The 21,719-nt window shown below is 42.3% G+C and overlaps 1 protein-coding gene and 1 non-coding gene across 2 annotated transcripts in view; both read right to left on the reverse strand.

Moving 5' to 3' along the window:
* The window catches only part of MAP4 (microtubule associated protein 4), a 171,894-nt gene that overhangs the window by 110,512 nt on the left and 39,663 nt on the right, over positions 1 to 21,719 (reverse strand). Inside the window, 1 exon segment of the mRNA XM_049777292.1 lies at positions 4,840 to 5,081. Coding sequence (XP_049633249.1) covers positions 4,840 to 5,062 — 223 coding nt within the window. The 5' untranslated portion in view covers positions 5,063 to 5,081.
* LOC126015363 (U6 spliceosomal RNA) lies at positions 640 to 743 on the reverse strand. Its single transcript, XR_007498231.1, has one exon. It is a non-coding gene; the product is annotated as a U6 spliceosomal RNA (small nuclear RNA).

Raw genomic sequence — 21,719 nt, forward strand, 5'->3', positions numbered from 1 at the left:
CCAACTTGATCCTACACCAATCACTGCAAGGCTGCTCGGACCGCCTCTCTAATTCAGCCAATCCAAGCAGGCTTTTTATGCATGCAAACTAGACAATGTCTAGACCCGAATCTACACTGTCAAAAGCCTGCTCAGATGGGCCAGAGTCAGAGAGGAAGTCTATTACAGTATAAGCTTTGGACCTTTGCTTGTTGTGATTGGCTCACTGTGGTACATACAGTTGCAGCACAGGAACGTTCTGTCTGATACAGCGAATATAGGCCTAAACCTATGTGTTAATTGCAAAATTAGGGGGTCCTCTTATACGCCCAGTCGTCTTATACACTGGAAAATACGGTAAATAAAAAAAAAAGAGTGATCCCCAAACAGAGCCAGAAGCAATCCCTGAGCAAACTCAGTATACCCCCAAGCTCCAAAAAAGAGAGGCAGACTTTAAGAAACAAATTCATAAAACTTAACACTTTAGGGGCCAGAAAGATAGTACAGCGGTAGGGCGTTTGCCTTGCACACAGCTGGTCCAGGACAGATGTTGGTTCGAATCCCCGCATCAGATATGATCCCCCGTGGCTGCCAGGAACAACCCGAGCACCGCCGGGTGTGACCAAAAAACAAAAACCAACTGTAATACTTTTTTCTTTTTTAAATATGGAACGCTTCACGAATTTGCCTGTCATCCTTGTGCAGAGGCCATACTAATCTACGTATCATTCCAATTTTAGTATATATGCTGCCGAAGCAAGCACCCAACTGTAACACTTTAATACCCGTTCAGAAATCATTCAAGAAAGCATAATAAAATCAGTGAGGATACAAGAAATCTAAACAATTCCAACAAGCTCAGAGTACTCTACAGAGTAATAAAAGTATAAACATTATTTCCAGGCTCTCATAGATCAATGACCAGAAAAGAAAAGCCATATTCAGAACCATAAAACAGGACCAATAGTGTACAGTGGGGTAGGATGCTTGCCTTTCAAGTGGCCAACCTGGGTTCAATCCCCTGCATCCCATATGGTCCCCCCAAAAACTGCACAAGTATTTCCTGAATGCAAACCAGAAATAAGCCCTGGACACCACTGGGTGGGGCCCAAAAAAATCAAAAAACAAAAACAAAACATGGTTGGAGATGGAGAGCTGAGCGAAATAAATCAGAAGGAGAGGGATAAACATAAAATGATGACTCTTGTTTGTAGGATATTAAAAAAATATAGAAGGTTGGAGCAATAGTGCAGTGGGTAGTGTTGGGTTACACCTTATTTTACCCAAAACAAAAATCATGATTTCTTTGTATGTTTGTTTATAACTTGGATTTACCCCCAAACAGAGATTGTCTTACTTGTAAACCTGAGTGGATTTATTGCCCCACCCAGGAGTGGTCCCTGTACTCAATAAAAATAATTCTGGTGTTGGGGGGGGGGTTCCATACTAGGTAGAAGACTGCCAGACTACACGTGTTTCATCCTCAGCCTGGTCTGGATTATTTCATGTGCACCCTGATTCAGACTCGATCACCAAGGATTAAAGATAACAGTGCCTGGGGTGACTGTACAGGCAGGGTGTTTGCCTTGCATGTGGCCAACCCACATTCGATTCCTGGCATTTCATATAGTCCCCAAGAAAGCCAGGAGTAACTTCTGAGTACAGAACTGGGAGTAACCCAAGCACTTCCAGGAGTGGTCCAAAATCCAAAAAGAAAAAATTCATAGTAATAATATCCAAAAACAAAAGATATGAGGGCTAGGAAAATTGGCACCTAATAGGAAACTTGCCATAAAGAATGGGGGAGTACAGTTAGGGCAGAGATTGAAACCACTATGACAATGATAATTGGAAATGATCACTTTGGACAGAACAGGGTGCCAAAAGGAGGTAAAATGATATTTCTGATACTCCTTCAGTAATCATATTGCAAATCATGGCACTTAGAAGGAAAAAAAGGGGAGAGAGAAAAGAAAGGGTGGAGGGCGGGGGAAGCAAACTGGGGACATCGGTGGCAGAAAATGTGCACTGGTGAAGGGACTATTGTATGATTGAAACTCAATCATTAACAACTCTGTAACTATATCTCACAGTGAATTGATTAAAATATTTTTTAAAGAGAAACCCTAAAACAAAATCTGACAACTGAAATGAATTGAAATTTCAATGAATATCTTCTAACCACAACAGACTGAAGTAAGTCAACTAGAGAAGGCATTTGGAAAATTCCCAAACACTGCAAAATTAAATACTACCTTATCAGTATCAAAAAAGTGTTCACAAAGGAAAGAGAAAAATACTTTGAATTAAAGGAAAATTTTAAAACATCAAGGGATGTGGGGTGGACAGTGCAAAGGATTAGAGCTGGTATGTACTTCTGCTTAGTTCTATCAAACACCTTTAAAATAAATTCTAAAGGTATTCTCAAAAGCAAAATAGAAAGGAATTTCCTAATTTATGATTACCAGTATGAACTCAATCCAAAAACCAGAAAAGGTCTTATAAGGTCTCAACTCTGATCCCCATCAGCCCACAAGTTGAGCATGATCCCTAACACAGAACAAGGCCACAATTATACAATTAAGTGTGAAACCCTCAATGATCTCAACAATAAAAATGAAAGATACAAGAGATAAATTTAAATTAATTTGGGGGGGTTATTGGGCAATATCTGGTAGCACTCGGGTTACTTAGTATTCCTGGCTCTGCGCTCAGGAATCACTGGTGGCAGGCTCAAGGGACCATATGGGATGCCGAAGATCGAACCCTGATTGGTAGCGTGCAAAGCAAATACCCTATCACTATGCTATCTCTCTGGCCCTCTAAATTAATTTTTAAAGAGATAAAACATGTCATTAGAAAGCTATTAAAAAATAACCCAATGAATATAAATGCAAAAATCTCCAGGAAGAATTAGCAAATTTGAAAATTTTGACCTGACTACTTGGTTTTTTTGTTTTGTTTTGTTTTGGTTTGGTTTTTGGGTCACACCCAGCGGTGCTCAGGGGTTATTCCTGGCTGTCTGCTCAGAAATAACTCCTGGCAGGCACGGGGGACCATATGGGACACCGGGATTCGAACCAACCACCTTTGGTCCTGGATCGGCTGCTTGCAAGGCAAACGCCGCTGTGCTATCTCTCCGGGCCCGACCTGACTACTTTTGAAGGTATAATTGAAGGGGAAACACAAGGTTTTGAGGGCATATTTGGCAGTGCTCAAGGTTTACGCCTTGCAATGCTCAAAGGACCATTATAGGATGCAAAGGACTGAATCCAGATCAGCCAAATGAAAGCCAACCACCTGCACACTATTTCATTCTCCTCACCTGACCTGGGATCATTCCCAAAGATAACCAATATATTAAATATTAATGTAAAAAGAATGTTGTTATCTAAATCTATAAGTCTACTTTCCAAGAGGGCAAAGGAAATAGTTTAATTTAGGAGATTAAAAGGCAGCTTATACTATAATTGAGACATTATAGAATAAATTTGAGTTAAAAATACTTAATTACAGGGGCCGGAGGGATAGCATGGAGGTAAGGTGTTTGCTTTTCATGCAGAAGGACGGTGGTTTTAATCGCGGCATCCCATGTGGTCCCCTGTGCCTGCCAGGGGTGATTTCTGAGCAAAGAGCCAGGAGAAACCATTGAGCACTGCCAGGTGTGACCCAAAAACCAAAAAAAAAAAAAAAAAAAGAAAAAAAAGAAAAAAACAAAAACAAAAAACAAAACAAAACAAAACAAAAAAAGCAATTACAAAAAAAATACTTAATTACAATTCTGAGGTGGAGAGATAGCATGGAGGCAAGGTGTTTGCCTTGAATGCAGAAGGACGGTGGTTCAAATCCTGGCATCCCATATGGTCCTCGGAGCCTGCCAGGAGCGATTTCTGAGCATAGAGCCACAAGGAACCCCTGAGCATTGCTAGGTATGACCCAAAAGCCAAAAAAAAAATTTTTTTTAATTATCTAGTAACCAGGAGTATTAATATCTGAGTGGCACACCAAATGTGGCCCAAAACAAATGCAAAAACAAACACAAATATATAGTATATATATAGTTTGCTCAACTAAATAATTACTTTTTAATTTCCAACACAAAAACAGAGTAAAATTTAGTTTATAGCCAGACTCTGAAAACAACCAAGGTGCCCTTCAACAGGTGAATAGCTAAAGAAACTGTGGTACATATATACAATGGAATATTATGCAGCCATCAGGAGAGATGAAGTCATAACATTTTACTATACATGGATGTACATGGAATCTATTATGCTGAGTGAAATAAGCCATAGGGAGAGAGATAGATGCAAAATAGTCTCACTCATCTATGGGTTTTAAGACAAATAAGACATTTTTGCAATAATTCTGAGACAAAAGAGAGGAGGGCTGGAAGGTCCAGCTCATGACATGAAGCTCACTACAAAGAGTGATGAGTGCAGTTAAAGAAATAACTACTCTGAGAACTATCATAACAAAGTGAATGAATGAGGAAAATAGAAAGCCTGTCTAGAGTACAGGCAAAGGTGGGGTGGGGAGGAGGGAGATTTGGGACATTGGTGATGGGAATGTTGCTCTGGTGAAGGGGGGTGTTCTATACATGACTGTGACCCAACTACAATCATATTTGTAATCAAGGTGTTTAAGTAAAGATATTAAGAAAAAAAGAGAAAATCAGCAAACAAGGAGAGATGGCATTTTGTCTACATGCCACACTATGGATATAAATAATAATAATAATAATAAATTTTAGTTTACAGTAACAAAGCCCTGTTCACTTCAGTAAAGACTTCTAAATTTATGACTCAAAGTATAATTGCCAATCTACTTTCTAAAGATGTCCCCATTTAGGTTACTTACCTTCAACCTGGCTAGTATCTGAGCATGGTTTCTTTTTTGACTCCGGATTCCCAGCGTTCTCATCACCATCCAGAAGAGGAATGTACTCTGTTTTTCCAACAGTTTCTCCCACAACATCGTCAAAGGTCTCTGATTCCAGTGTAGCAATAAAATCTCGTTTTATCTCCTCCTCAATTTCTGGAGATGGCTCTGTTAATGCATCTGTAAGACTGAGGTCTGCCATTCTGCACCACAGCAACTGCCTGATTAGAAAAAAGAAAGGTTTCATTTGATAAAGGGACCAAGGGAAAACATTAAGTTCACATCTCCTGAACTTCTAGATCAGGGGTCTCAAACTCAATTTACCTGGGGACCCCGGGAGGCAAAGTCAGGGTGAGGCAGGGCTGCATAAGGAATTTCACTTACCGAATATTCGCAATAAAAAAAAAATCGCATTAGTAAGAAAAAAAATCACAAATAATCGCATTAAACATTTGCATACCCCGAACGAAACTGCTTGGGGTATGCGAATGTTTAATGCGATTTTTTTCTTACTAATGCAATTTTTATTGCGATTATTCGGTAGGCAAATAATCGCGAATACTATGATATTTGAAGGCCGACTGCGGGCCACAAAATGTTGTACGGAGGGCCGCAAACAGCCCACAGGCTGCGAGTTTGAGACCCCTGTTCTAGATGCTTCTCCACCCTCCCAGGTAAAATTAATCTGCTGACATCTCCAGGGTCTTTTTGGAAACCAGATGGATTCCGGTCTCTTCTGGCTAGTTCCACACAGCTTCCATATCCCACCTCTGCCACATCAATTAGCACAACAGTTTTACTCAAAATCTCACATTGCTTAGTTTACTTCCTGTCACTAGATGGAGATGGGCAGGAAAGGAAAGGCACAATGCCCAGACTAATACTCAGAGATTCCAGGTAGGTTAACTACAAAGATTCACTTTCAGCACAGAAAACCAAAAGGATAAGATGCATTAAAAAAAAGGGACTGGAGAGATAGCATGGAGGTAAGGCGCTTGCCTTGCATCCAGAAGGTTGGTGGTTCAAATCCCAGCATCCCATATGGTTCCCCGAGCCTGCCAAAGGCAATTTCTGAGTGTAGAGCCAGGAGGAACCCCTGAGTGCTGCTGGGTGTGACCCAAAAACCAACAACAACAACAACAACAACAACAAAACCCTCTAAGTTCAATATCTGAAAATAGTAACAAAGAAGGCTCAATCAGCACCAACCAAGTCTCTTTAAGTCTCTGAGAATTATAGTGATACCACCTAAGGATATTAAATGAGCTCAAAGAAATGATGGCACATGCAGCCAGAGTGATAACACAGTGGTAGGTAGGTAGGGAATTTGTTTTGCACATTGCCAATGCAGGATGAACCGGGGTTCAATCTACGGCATCCATATGGTCCCAAGCCTGCCAGGAGCAATATCTGAATGCAGAGCCAGGAGTAACCCCTAAGCATTGTCGGGTGTGCCCACCCCACCAAAAAAGAACATCAAAATGAGAAGACTACAATCAGAAATGATAGAAATGATGACAAGGATAGGTGATATTTAAAACTCAACAATAGTGCAGCACATAGGGCATTTGCCTTGCACATGGCTAAGTGGGTTAAATCCCTGGCATCTGATATGGTCTCCTGAGCACTGCCAGGAGTTCACCAAAACACTGCTAGGTGTGGCCCAAATCCCAAGATTGAGAAATCTAAGGTGAGATGGAGAAAACCTCTAGAAAAGAAAAGATGAAAAAATAAAATACTTTTTATAGCACACCAGAGAACTGTGGGAGGAATTCAATGGAACAATTTAAAGAAACATCAGTCTCTGAAGAAAAGGACAGCAAATTCAAAGAACTAGTTAAGGGCCAAATTAAGAGCCAGTATAGCAAGCAGGGTCCTTGTCTTGCACCCGCCCAACTGGAGTTGATTCCCTGAGCCTGCCAGGAGTGATTCCCTAAGCATAGAACACTAAATAAACAAACAAATCAATTTTGAGTTTGGAGAGATAGTACACTGCATAAGGTGTTTGACTTTCATACAGTTCAATCCCTGGCATTTCCCATTTGGTCACCCAAGCACCATCAGGAGTGATTTCCGAGTGCTGAGTCAGTAATAACCTGAGCACTGATTTTATATGTGGGCCAGAGGCTTCCCCACCCATGAAAAAGGAAACAATAAAATTAAATAAGACATTACAAACTTATAACTCGGCACTTATATACCATTCACTTATGGTTCTTATAAATGCCCTCTACCAGTTTAAGAAAGGTTTGCTGGGGCAGGAGAGATAGCACAACTATACTTTCTTTTTTGTCTTTGGTGCCACTCCCAGCACTGCTGAGGGAAGGGAAGTAGGGGCATCTATTGCAGGCTCGGAACCCAGTCTACTCGCATACTCTGCCCTTTGACCTCTCCAGTCCCAAGCAATATACTTTAAACCTCTTGTATCTAGGGGCCGTTGAGGTTCGATTCCCCGGTGTCCCATATGGTCCCACCAAGCCAGGGGCAATTTCTGAGCGCTTAGCCAGGAGTAACCCCTGAGCATCAAACGGGTTTGGGGGGGGGGGAATGTGGCCCCCCCCCCAAAAAAAAACAAAAAAAACCTAAACCACGTGTATCTAAGTGAGATTAAATCATCTAGTTTAAACCATTGTTATCCTTTCTTCTCTCTTCCCTCACTCAGCCAGACCATTTCCTGAGCTGGCAAGTGGTTCAGACTTTGAACAGCAGCTTTAATTCAATCTAAAAATGTAAAGTTGAGGGCCGGAGAGATAGCATGGAGGTAGGGTGTTTGCCTTGCATGCAGAAGGAATGTGGTTTGAATCCCGTCATCTCATATAGTCCCCCAACCCTGCCAGGAGCGATTTCTGAGCGTAGAGCCAGAAAAAAAAAGGGGGGGGGGGGAATGTAAAATTGATAGAAAATTGGGGCCTGAGAGATAGCACAGTGGTAGGGCGTTTGCCTTGCAAGCAGCCGACCCAGGACTGAATTCCAGCATCCTATATGGTGTCCCCCCAGCCCAACCCCACCCCCATGCTTGCCAGGAGTGATTTCTGAGCAGAGAGCCAGGAGTAACCTCTGAGTGACTCCGAGTGTGACAAAAAAAATTGATAGAAAATTATAAAACTGAGTGAGGACAAAGATAGTACAGTAGGTAAAGAAGGCGCTTCAACCCTCAGCACCACATATGGTTATACAAACTCCATCAGGATTAAGCCCTGAGAACCACTGGGTGTGACCTCAGAGCCACTCCCCCCCCCAAAAAAAAAAATTGAAGACTGGAAAATTCTAGTCATTATAATGGGTACACACCAAACCAATGACGCATGTTTGTATTCAATAGCTTTGCTATTATTATCACTGCTTATAAATAGAAGTATGATTTTAAAACCCTGGAAACTACTTATAGAAAATGACCCTATACAAAGGCCATCCTTATATACTAGACATAAATAGAGGATTTAGGTCCAAAAAGGTCCAATTTCTTCCTCAAAGTTACAGTAATTCTGTCCTAATAATGTATTAAATTGATTCTGGAGCTTTTCATGATGGTTTATCTGTTTATTGATGGACTGACTGAGGAGGACCACATCCAGCAATGCTCACCTGGCTCTTCACTAGGAATTACTCCTGGTGGTGCTAGGATGTACTGAATTTAGAGGCTCAAATCCAGGTCAGCCACATGCAAGGCAAGTGCTCTTTCCACTTGACTATTACTATTACTCCAGCCCACATAATGCTTTTACTTAAGAGCCATTTATGGGCTGGAGACAGTACATGTTACAGTGGGTAATATGCTTGATTCCCTTACATGTGGCTGACCACAGTTTTGGTCCCAACCCTGCCAGGAGTGGTCACTACTAAGCATAGAATCTGGTCTCCTCCTCCAAAAAAAAATTATTTATGTTCAATGTTCAGTTATACTTTAAAATGTGTATATAATACACATAAAATATGTATATGTAATATACAAGATATGTAGTACACAAGAATTTGATAGTGTTAATCTAAAATCTGAGTTCTAAATTCTTAGGGTTTTTGTTTTGTTTGGGGGCCACACCCGACAGGTCAGGGATTACTCCTGGCAGGCTGGGGAACCATATGTGATGCTGGGGATTGAACCCACGTCCACAGCATGCAAGGCAAACACCCTATCCACTGTGCTATTGCTCTGGCCCTGAATTGTAAAATAAAAAAAAATTTAATTGCTCTGAGCAGCGCTGGAAAAGAAGTTATGGAGCTATATTTCTGGCAGAGTGCTGTCGATTCTCCTTTGACATTATTCAGAACTGGCTGGAGTTTCTCTAGACAATTATGCTACAACTGTGGTTTTTTAAGTCTTACTCTTTGCTGTGAAAAGAATTTTAATCTTTAAGAGACCCAAACTTAGTTATAATTATAAGCACTTGAAATATAAAATAGCCATTGAGAATTTATGTTCTGTATGTTTATTTTTAACTTAAGTGAGGAAACAATTGTAAGTAGCTTATAGATCAACTCTGGAATCACTTAACACACCACTCTCATTTTACAGATTAGGAAACTCAACCCTAGACGGTGACTCACTCGTAGCCATAGTGAGAGTCAAGTTAAACCAGTGCTTTGGTGATGAAAAGAAACTCTACCTACCTTCCTTTCTTAAATCTTATTAAGAAATCCATCTAAATTAACATTCTCTTTATCTATACAAATAATGGAGGAAATATATTCATAGTGAGAAAAGTTTTTGTTCTCTTGGAGGTGGTCACACCTGGTGCTCACTCAGGGGTTACTCTTGGCTCTGAGCTCAGGAATTACTCCTGGTGGTGCTCAAGGGACCATAGGAGATGCTGGAGTCAAACTGGGTCAGCCATGTGCAAGGCAAGTGCCCTATCCACTGTACTATCGGTCTAGCCTGAGGAAAAATAATTTTTTAAATAGGGAGTAGGTTTTGGGCTCCACCGGTCTTTGCTCAGCACTTCTGACACTGCTGAGGAACCACTACCTGTTTTCTATGACACCCCCAAGTTCTACACGGAGTACAATTTCCTGGCACAGTATATATCCCTAGCAGCACCATGTCCCCCATGATAGAATCCCAGCACCTCCATACCTGGATCAACACACTCATGTTCATATATTGCTAAGAGAAAACTGCCCCCATTCACTCACACCTACCCAAGCACTTCAGGGAGTAGCTCCTTTATTTTTTTTTCTTTTTAAGTAGGGAAAGGGTAAGTGGACCTTGGAGGTAAAAGAAAGAAAGATAAAATATCAAAGGCAAACACATTATTTTTCAAAACACTTCTTCCTGCAGGGAAATAGCTCAAGGATCATAAAACATATGCCAACATTGCCATGCACAAGACCCTATGTTCTTATAAGTACTGCCAGGCCTTGAATTCTACAGGTGGAGTCCTGGTGGCCAGTTCCAGCATAATTAAGCACAACACCTACCTAAATTTGTTTGTTTGAGCCACACCCAGCAGTGCTCAGGGGTTACCCCCCAGCTCTGTGCTCAGAAATCATTTTGGGGATCACCTGGGATGTCGGGGATTGAACCCAGGTCAGCAGCGTGCAAGCCAAACGCCCTACCCACTGTACTATTGCTCTGCCCCCCCAAACCCCCCCAAAATTATCTTTTGGTTTTTGGGTCACACCCGGCAGTACTCAGGAATTACTCCTGGCTCTACGCTCAAAAATAGCTCCTGGCAGGCTCAGGGACCATATGGGATGCCAGGACTCGAACAACCTTGTCCCTCTGCATGCAAGGCAAAAGTGCTACCTCCATGCTATCTCTCCAGTCCCTCAAAAAAAATAATTAAAAAAAAGAAAAAAAACCTTCCTTCCCAAAATTCTGGATACATTTAGACACAAAATTATCTGAGGGATATGCATTTTGAGTTTTAAAGTAACCAATTTAATAAACACCATTAATAATTCTTAAATTTTCTTGGGGATGGAGCGGTGGCGTGAAGCAGTAAGGCGCCTTGCTGGCGCTAGCCTAGGATGAACTGCGGTTCTATCCCCCAGCATCCCATATGGTCCCCCAAGCCAGGAGTGATTTGTTTGTTTGGTTTTGGTTTTTGGGTCACACCCAGCAGCGCTCAGAGGTTACTCCTGGCTCTACGCTGAGAACTCACTCCTGACAGGCTCGGGGGACTATATAGGATGCCGGGATTCGAACCACCATCCTTCTGCATGCAAGACAAAAGCTTACCTCCGTGCTATCTATCCGGCCTCGCCAGGAGCAATTTCTGACCACGTGTAAACCTTGTGCGTCACCGGATATGCCCCCCCCAAATCCAAACAAAACAAAACAAAATTCTTAAATTTTCTCTGTGATTGATGTTCTTACCATTTGTATTTGCAAGTGGGTAGGTAGAAAAGTGAGTTAGAAACAAGATCCAGGGGGCCAGAGAGATAGCATGGAGATAAAGCATTGGCCTTGCAGGCGGAAGGACGGTGGTTCAAATCCCAGCATCCCATATGGTCCCCGGAACCTGCCAGGAGCGATTTCTGTGTGTGGAGCCAGGAGTGACCCCTGAGTGTGACCCAAAAACCAAAAATAAAATTTTAAAAAATTTTAATGAGGGCTGGAGAGATAGCACAGCAGTAGGGCATTTGCCTTGCAAGCAGCCTACCCAGGAGGTCCCCCCCCCCACCCCCACAGCCTGCCAGGAGGATTTCTAAGCTCAGAACCAAGAGTAACCTCTGAGCACCGCCAGATGTGGCCCAAAAACAAAAAAAAAATTTTTAAATGAGTGTCTTTCATATTAGGATGAACCATATTTGCTTCCTGACTATGTTGTTTCTCATTTAATTAACTAGAAAATCTTGAGTTATACCTTTAATCAAAACAGTAATTGATTCAAGCAAAATCAAATCTTCAATAAGGACCTCTAGAGGGGATCAGCAATTATCTTCAACAGTTTACAGGCATAGAAGTTAACTTGAATTTCTCCTATCTTGAAAGAACCAGCATGAATGCAGCCAACTAAGCAATACAGAGACTAATATACTCTAAACATTCTACATCCCTGTAGAATGTGTTAAAGATCCACACTCAGCTGCCTCCCTACACTTCAAAGACTGCAGCTGCACTATTAGAAGCTGGTGAAATTTCTAGGTTTTTCTGGGTTTTGTTGGTAACTACTTAGTCCTGTTCATCAGAGGATTAGCAATAGGCGAGCTGTCCTTGACAGCTTGACTAACAGAGACCAACATCCAACTGCATTCTGAAATCAAAGTGCACCCTTATACGTTTTAATTCTCATTGATCCTAAAACAAAGAGTTCCTTGTCCCACTGCCATGTGAGGGAGTGCATGTCTAACTGTAAAAACACTATATACATGCACACATATTCACAGACATAAAACCATGCAGCAAATACAAGGCCAAAAGTTTACTTACTTTAACAGACTACGCAGTCCATTCAGTCCTGGCTGAAGGCACTTGAGAGCTCTACACAGGCACCTGCTTGCCACATTTCTGCTCAAGTGAAAATGATTTCTCTAAGAAGAACAATCTAAACTAGATACCGCCCACTGTTAGTCATGTGATATAAACAACTTGATGTCTGCTGAAGTCTGGTTCTATGAGCCAAACGAGATGGATGACAGTGACACAGCACTTTAACGTTTCTGCTGTAACCATTCTTGTAACAAATCTTTAGGAGCCGGAGTGATAACGCAGCAATAGAGCATGTGCTTTGCATGTGGCCGACCCAGGATGGAACCAGGTTCAGTCCCTGACATCCCATATGTACCCCAAGCCTGCCAGGAGCAAATTTTGAGCACAGAGCCAGGAGTAACCTCTATGCACTGCCAGGTGTGGCCCCAAAACAAAAACAAACAAAAAAAATGATCTTTTCTTTTAAGTTAATCATCTTAATGGTGATTACTGATATTTAACAGTCCCAAATTTTAAGAGAATGTATTTTTATAACTTACAAAATGTAAACTTTAATGTTCATCCCACTTATTTTCCATCCGTTTAAAACAAAAATCAGAATTTACGAACACCTATCCAATAACTATTTTTTGTCATTTAAAACCTCTACAATTTTTGTTTTGATTTTGAACAGCATTTAAATAAACTAGGATCCAATTATCTTATCATAACAGACAATAAAAAGTTACTTGTGGAGGTTGGAGAGATAGTACAGTGGGTACTTGGCTTGCAACAAACTTGAGTTCAATCCCAGCATCCCATAAGGTCCCCCCCCCCCAGCCCAACAGAAGTGATTCCTAAGCACAGAGCTAGAAGAAGTAACTCCTGAGCACTGCAGGTATGCTATCCCACCAAAAACAAACCAACCAACCCAAGTTATTTGTAAGTAAGTTGGTAATATGATGTAGGGTTAGGCTGAGAAGAGCCAGGACACCAGAAACAGAGCATGCTTATAACAAAATCTGAAAAATATTGGGGCTGGAGAAGTGGCGCAGTGGGAGGGCATTTGCCTTGCACGTGGCTGGCCTAGGACAGACTGCGGTTTGATGCCCTGGCATCCCATATGGTCCCCCGAGCCAGAAGCAATTTCTGAGCACATAGCCAGGAGTAGCCCGAGTGTCACTGGGTGTGGCAAAAAGAAAGAAAGAAAGAAAGAAAGAAAGAGAGAGAGAGAGAGAGAGAGAGAGAGAGAGAGAGAAAGAAAGAAAGAAAGAAAGAAAGAAAGAAAGAAAGAAAGAAAGAAAGAAAGAAAGAAAGAAAGAAAGAAAGAAAGAAAGAAAGAAAGAAAGAAAGAAAGAAAGAAAGAAAGAAAGAAAGAAAGAAAGAAAGAAAGAAAGAAAGAAAGAAAGAAAGAAAGAAAGAAAGAAAGAAAATTTGTTTTTTTCAGTCTAGAGAGGAAAGTACAGTAGGTAGGTTGCTTGCCCTGCACAAGGCTAACCCAAGTTAATTTCCAGCTTCTCATATGGTCCCCTGAGCACGCACTAAATTATTTCTGAGTGCAAAGCCAGAAATAAATAATCCTGAAGTATTGCCAGGTGTAGTCCAAAAACCAAAAGAAAAAAAACAGAATTTTACACTTTTTGCTTTCATGTGAAAACAATAATACTGATCTACTTCAAAACCTTGAATTAAAAAAAAAAAACTTGAATTAAGAACATGAGAACAGCCACCAAAGCAATAGAAGAGCAGGTAAAGTGTTTGTTTGCCTTGCTTGCACCTGACCCGGAATCGATCCTCAGCATCCCATATGGTCCCCTAAGTCTGGCAAGAGTGATTTCTGAGTACAGAACAGGATAAAGCTCTGAGCACCACTGGGTGTGCCTCCAACAAAAAAAAGGGGGGACATGAGAACTGGTATTCAGTAGAAAAGGTGTCATCTGGGCCCAGAGTGATAGCACAGCGGTAGGGCATTTGTCTTGCATGCAGCCAATCCAGGACAGACAGTAGTTCGAATCCCGGCATCCCATATGGTCCCCCGTGCCTGCCAGGAGTGATTTCTGAGCGCAGAGCTAGGAGTAAGCCCCCACCCAAAAAATAAAATAAATAAAAAGTAATTTTTGATGAGGTCTGGGGAGGACAGGAAAGGTGGTGAAGAAAAGGAGTTCAACTGGACGGAGGAGATGGTGTTGAAAGGTAGTAAAATATTAAGCATGAAACACTATCAGCAACCAGTACTGTAAACCACAGTGCAAAAAGTTTATATATAATGCCTCTTGTGAAAGCAGACTGGTAAGTGGGAGTCAAATGGTGGAGGGATCCAATTCTCTTACCTTGACCGACACAGCATTTAACTATTGGTGAAGTGAACTGGACACTGGTCAAGGGGACTGATTGGTGGTGAAATATTGTATGCCTGGAACCCTATCATAAATAGTTTTGTCATTTTACGGCGACTAAATTTTTTAAATATCTTTGTTTTACTTGGTTTGGTGCCACAACGGCAATGCTGTGAGGCCACCCAGGGGTCTTAGGAAGCAAGGGGTCAAATACAAGAACACATATCAAGCCCATGTAGCCATCTCTCCAGCCCCTTAAAAGAGAGATAATTGAGAAGTTTCCTAAATTACATCAGTAAGACTTCTCACCTGATTTAAAAGAACCCCAAATGCTAATTTTTTTTAATAGCCAAAATATTCAGTGTGACCTTCAGGCTAGATAGTCCTAAAAAAAAAACCAGCCCTAGCCCAACCACACTACCAGCCTGTTTTCCATGGTCTCCCTATCTTTAAGTCACTAGTACTATCTGCAATTTTATAAGCAGTATCATCCATTTTCTTACTGTTCATGCTCTTACTCATATGCTTTCCACAAAGAAAGGTCTCTTCATTTGTCCAGTCTTTTTTTTTGGGGGGGGGGTTTGAGCCACACCCAGAGGTGCTTAGGGGTTATTCCTGGCTCTACTCTCAAGAATTACTCCTGGGGGCTGGGCGGTGGCGCTAAAGGTAAGGTGCCTGCCTTGCCTGCGCTAGCCTTGGACGGACCATGGTTCAATCCCCCGGTGTCCCATATGATCCCCCAAGCCAGGAGCAACTTCTGAGAACATAGCCAGGAGTAACCCCTGAGCGTTACCGGGTGTGGCCCAAAAACCAAAAAAAAAAAAAAAAAAAAGAATTACTCCTGACAGTGCCAGGGGACCATATGGAACATTGAAGGTTGAACCTGGGTTGGTCAAATGCAAGACAAAGGCCCTATCTGCTGTATTATTCAGGCTCCTTGTCAGGTCTTTAAAATCACGATCCAGGGGGCTGAAGAGATAACACAGTGGTAGGGCCTTTTTGCCTTGCATGCAGCTGACTCTGGATAGACCCAGGTTCGATTCCCAGCATCCCATGTAGTTCCGAGCCTGCCAGGAGTGTTGGTTTTTGATTGTCTGTTTGGGGGCCACTACTGGCAGTGCTCATGAGTTACTCCTGGCTCTGCACTCAGCAATCGCTCCTGGCAGGCTCAGGAGACTTATACGAAATGCCAGGGATTGAACCCTGATCCATCTGGGTCATCTGCATACAAGGCAAAAACCCTATCGCTTCAGCCCCCCAGGAGTGATTTCTGAACTTAGAGCCAAGAGTAACTTTTCTTTTTTTTTTTTCTTTTTTTTTTTTTTTTTTGGGGGGGGTTTTGGGTTTTGGGTCCCACCCGGCAGCGCTCAGGGGTTACTCCTGGCTCTCTGCTCAGAAATCGCTCCTAGCAGGCTCGGGGAACCGTATGGGATGCCGGGATTCGAACCAATGACCTTCTGCATGAAAGGCAAAGGCCTTACCTCCATGTTATCTCTCGGTCCTGAACCTCCTCTTCTAATGCTATTTGGAATTAATAATCTGTACTGAAATTAGTTATACCATGTATCAGCAACTTCTATAACCTATGAGGTCCAGAAAGAGACGGACCGACCTTGAAAGTATTATGTTCAGCAATATTATTTTTACTTATTGTATTACTCATCAATTATAAACCAAAATAATACAAAGGGGGAAAAAAATCTAAACAGGGACAGGGGTGGTGGTGCAAGCAGTAAGGTGTCTGCCTTGCCCGCACTAGGACGGACGAACCATGGTTCGATTCCCAGGTGTCCCAAATGGTCCCCCAAGCCAGGAGTAACCCCTGAGCGTCACCGGGAGTGGCCCAAAAATAAAAACAAAAATGTCTAAACAGTTCTGAAAAGGCATGACAGAGGTTAAGAAAAACATATCTTAGTTTTAAATTAATCACAGGTGCAAATTAACAAAAAAAAAACTTTTATTAGAAAATAAAGAGGGAGCCCGGAGAGATAGCACAGCGGCGTTTGCCTTGCAAGCAGCTGATCCAGGACCAAAGGTGGTTGGTTCGAATCCCGGTGTCCCATATGGTCCCCCATGCCTGCCAGGAGCTATTTCTGAGCAGACAGGCAGGAGTAACCCCTGAGCACCGCCGGGTGTGGCCCAAAAACCAAAAAAAAAAGAAAATAAAGAAGAGGGACCGGCAAGGTGGCACTAGAAGTAAGGTGTCTGCCTTGCAAGCGCTAACCAAGGAAGGACCACGGTTCGATCCCCCAGTGTCCCATATGGTCCCCCCAAGCCAGGGGCAATTTCTGAGTGCTTAGCCAGGAATAACCCCTGAGCATCAAACGGGTGTGGCCTAAAAAACCAAAAACAAAACGAAACAAAAAAAAAAAAAAAAAGAAAGAAAGAAAAGAAAGAGGAGCTAGAGAGATAGCATGGAGGTAAAGCATTTGCCTTCCATGCAGAAGGATGGTGGTTTCAATCCCAGTATCCCATATGGTCCCCCGAGCCTGCCAGGGGTGATTTCTGAGCATAGATCCAGGAGTAACCCCTGAACAAAGCTGGGTGTGACCCAAAAGCCAAAAAAAAAAAAAAAGAAGAAGAAGAAGAAGAAATAAACTTTGGAGAATCATCACTAATTAAAAATATTCACATCATTTCTCTACTTTCCCAGCAAAGCTCAAGGCCAGACCAAGCCTGAAATGTGAGCCAACAGGGAGTAGCCAATGACTTAGGCCAGATCTCCCTGCTGGTCATCTTATCATTAGTAGGCAAGGCAATAAAAATAGCTCTCTCTGCTTTTAGAAAAGCACAACATGATGCAATGTGACTGAAACAAATCAGTTTTTATTCAACATAGCATGGTTAAATATTAAAGCTTAAACTTTAAATTTTTTAATTTGACTTCTGTTGACTTTCGCATTGCTGGGAACTGAACTCAAGACCTCACACATGCAAAGCAGGTATTCTATCACTGAACCACCTCCACTGCCCCTAAAGATGTAAAGATGTATTTTTAAAAGATGATGCTGGAGATTGGGGCCGGAGAGATAGCATGGAGGTAAGGCGTTTGCCTCTCATGCAAAAGGTCATCGGTTCGAATCCCGGCGTCCCATATGGTCCCCCGTGCTCGCCAGGAGCGACTTCTGAGCATGGAGCCAGGAGTAACTCCTGAGCACTGCCAGGTGAGACCCAAAAACCAAAAAAAAAAAAAAAAAAAGATGATGCTGGAGACTGCCAGCAATGATTCCTTGCATTCCTAAATACAGAGGCAAGAATAAGCCCTCGTGATTACTGGGTGGGTCCCACCGCCCAAAAAAAGAAAAAAAACGAGTGCTAGGGAAATCAGATGAAGAGAAAACCCATACACTTATTACACTTATTCAGCTCTTAGCTTTCTAAACTATTTTGAGAAACTTCTCTGGGTGTCACCACAGAAATGTAAGAAAACTTCCACCCATACAACAAATGAAAAGGGAATAAGGAAAAATAGTCATTTAGTTCACTTATTTGTCAAATTACTTGTCGAAAAAACATTTTGAAATTATAAATTAGAAAAGAAAACCCCCTCTGTCTTCACATAGACAAAGCTGTTGGTTTAGATTACTAGCAAGCATGAATGTGATGCACACAGATACACAAAGTTCTCTTCAAGCAAAATGGTGTTTTTCTCTGAAGTTCAGAGTTACGGTATAGAGGCCAGAGAGATAAAACAGGCTGAGCATATGCAAAGAATGTGCAAGGTCTGGGTTCAATCTCTGGCATGCATGCTCCCTCCAGAGTGACACTCTTCCCCAAGCAAAGAGCTCTGAGTAGCCCTGGAACACTGCCAGGTATTATTAAACAAAACTTGACTAAATGCATGTCAATGACAGTGAAGGAAAATGAAAGACATAAAGAAAGAATAAAAATCTATGTTCTTGGGCCGGGCGGTGGCGCTAGAGGTAAGGTGCCTGCCTTGCCTGCGCTAGCCTTGGATGGACCGCAGTTCGATCCCCCGGTGTCCCATATGGTCCCCCAAGCCAGGAGCAACTTCTGAGCACATAGCCAGGAGTAACCCCTGAGCGTCACCGGGTGTGGCCCAAAAACCAAAAAAAAAAAAAAAAAAGAATCTATGTTCTTAATTTTAAGATGTATTTCTGATGTGTATCTCTTAAGAGACTCCCTGAATACTGGGATCCACAGAAGGCAAGGATAGGGGCCGAAGAGATAGTGCAGCAAATAAGACATTTGCTGTACAGGTTACTGGCATAGGGTAGAATCCCTAGCACCATGTATGGTCCCCCTCCCCCAGACCCCTGGAGTGATCCTTGAGCACAATGCCAAAGAATAAAAAAAAAAAATTCATACAACGTCCAAGTACCCATCTCTTTACTAGTGTCCACTTCCTTTCACTAATATCCTCAGTTTTCTTCTGTGTCTCTCCCTCCCCTCAATTCCTGCCTTAGTGCCAGGAGTGATCCCTGAATGCAGAGCCAGGAGTTAAGTTCTGAGTACAGCCAATTGTGACCCAAATATAAGCAAAGATAAAAAACCCAAAGCTCAAAAACTGAAATTGCTCCTCCCAGGGGCGATTTCTGAGCTTAGAGCCAGGAGTAACCCTTGAGCGCTGTTGAGTCTGACCCAAAAACAAAACGAAAAGAAAAAATGTAACCCACTTCTTTGAGTATGACTGGATGTGGACCCCTCCCAACCCTCAAAAAAAAACGCACTTCTCAGTAACTAACACTTCATATAAAAACCAGCAATAAATACCAAATTTTGAATAACAATACCAAGTTTTAGGTAATTGACGAAAGAGTACCATAGAGGGACTGGAAAGTTCAACAGGTTAGGGTGCTTGCCTTTCATGTAGCAGAACCAGATTTGATCCCCAACACCCCATAGGGTCCACTGAGTCCCACCAGGAATGTTCCCTAAGCACCGTCAAAAGTAAGTCTGCACACTCAGATTTTTTGGGGGGCCACACCTGGTGAGGCTCAGGGGATACTCTTAGCTATTCACTCAGGAATCGTTCCTGGCTTGGGGGACCATATGGGACCGGAGGTCCGTCCTGGGTCAGCCACCTGCAAGGCTAACGCCCTACCGCTGTGCTATTCATGCCAGCCCTCCAAATTTTTTTTATTAAATTGAAAAATTAAAAAGAAGGGCTGGAGCAATAGCACAGAGGATAGTGTTTGCCTTGCACATGCCGACCTGGGTTTGATCCAGGCATCCCATATGGTCCCCCTTGCTTGCCATGAGTTAATTTCTGAGAACAGAGCCAGACTAATATCTGAGTGCCGGGGCCAGAGAGATAGCATGGAGGTAAGGCGTTTACCTTTCATGTAGAAGGTCATCGGTTCGAATCCCAGCATCCCATATGGACCCCCGTGCCTGCCAGGAGCGATTTTTGAGCACGGAGCCAGAAAAAAAACCCTGAGCACTGCCGGGTGTGACCCAAAAACCAAAAAAAAAAAAAAAATATATATATATATATATATATATATGAGTGCCACCAGGTATGTATATAATAATGAATACTAGGAAAGTAGAAAAAGAATTCTATCCAATTCAATTTACCAAAATAAACCAAAACATTGAAGAGTTGGAGAAATAATTTGATGGGTTTTGCATGTGAAAACCTGATTTCCAGTACCAGCACTACATGGTCCCATGAATAATGTCAATCAGACCTCAGAGCACTGAGCCAAGAGTAGGCACAGAGCACTATTGAGTGTGGCCTAAGACATAAAAACAAGGGAATAAAACAATAATAAAAACTTAGAAGCAAATAGGACCTGTGAACTTAGATCAGAGGTCAGTAATTATTGTCAGATATCTGGGGGCCGGAGAGATAGCATGGAGGCATTTGCCTTTCATGCAGGAGGTCATCCGTTCGAATCCCAGCGTCCCATATGGTCCCCCATGCCTGCCAGGAGCAATTTCTGAGCCTGGAGCCAGAGTCAGATAACTGGGCCAGAGACATAATACAAAGGATTGAAGACACACAGACACACACACTCTATGTCACAAAGAGAAGCAGTTCTTGCTCTGCAAGGTTCAAATATAGACATATTTCAGTTACCAAGGTTTACTTAGGTTATAAGATTATGGCCTATCAAAGGTTATTTAATTTATTAAATTAAAATTTTAAGGGGCTGGGAAGGTGGCGCTAGAGGTAAGGTGTCTGCCTTGCAAGCACTAGCCAAGGAAGGACTGCAGTTCGATCCCCCCACGTCCCATATGGTCCCCCCCAAGCCAGGGGCGATTTCTGAGCACATAGCCAGGAGAACCCCTGAGCGTCAAACGGGTGTGGCCCAAAAAAAAAAAAATTTAAAACAAGGGCCAGAGCAGTGGTGCTAGCGGTAAGGCGTCTGCCTTGCAAGTGTTAACCTAGCACGGATTGCGGTTCGATCCCCCATCATCCCATATAATCCCCAAAGCCAGGAGCGATTTCTGGGCGCATAGCCAGGAGAAACCCCTGAGCAGCACGAGGTGTGGCCCAAAATAAAAAAAAAAATTTTTTTTAAACGAGGAACTGGAGCAATAAATAGCACAGTGGATAGAGCTACAAATCGCTATGTAAATAACAGGTGTACCTCAAGTTCAGTAGCCAATCATTTCTTCTTTTAAAAGCCTGTTGGTGACTGGCCACTGCTCATCTGTTATTCAGCTCATGGATAGAGGATTGTAATGCCTCATTGTCTTTCAGTGATCAACCCATGTGACATTTTACAAAAATGGGTAATTGAAAGCAGGCACTGAACAACAAAAATGAAAATGCAGCAATGAACCAAAAAGTAATGAGACTGAAAGTGAAATTCAAAATGGACATAAATGGGGTTTTAAAGAAAAAGCTCACTGAAGTGAGTGTTGACACCATCACAATTCAAAAGACTGGATATGCAGCAGAACAATGTTTCCCAAAGTGGGTGGTACTGCAAGGGAGGGGAAGTTGAAGGGAGAGGGGTGTCAGGCACTGAAATGATCAGGAGATGGTAGAAATCTCATATACAACTAAGGCATTTGCTGGCTTATGGACATAGATTTTTCTAATCTTATTTTTTCTCATTTTTTTCTAATTTTTTCTAAGGTAAAGGTGTTTTTTTCCCCCTGAAAGAAAAGCTAATAGGACAAATAAATTGGAGAATCTTTGAGCCAAAAGAACTCAATATAGGTGAGCTGATTTTCAGAAATAAGGGAATTGGTGA

Source organism: Suncus etruscus, chromosome 7 (genome assembly GCF_024139225.1).
Source record: "Suncus etruscus isolate mSunEtr1 chromosome 7, mSunEtr1.pri.cur, whole genome shotgun sequence".
Lineage (NCBI taxonomy): Eukaryota > Metazoa > Chordata > Mammalia > Eulipotyphla > Soricidae > Suncus > Suncus etruscus.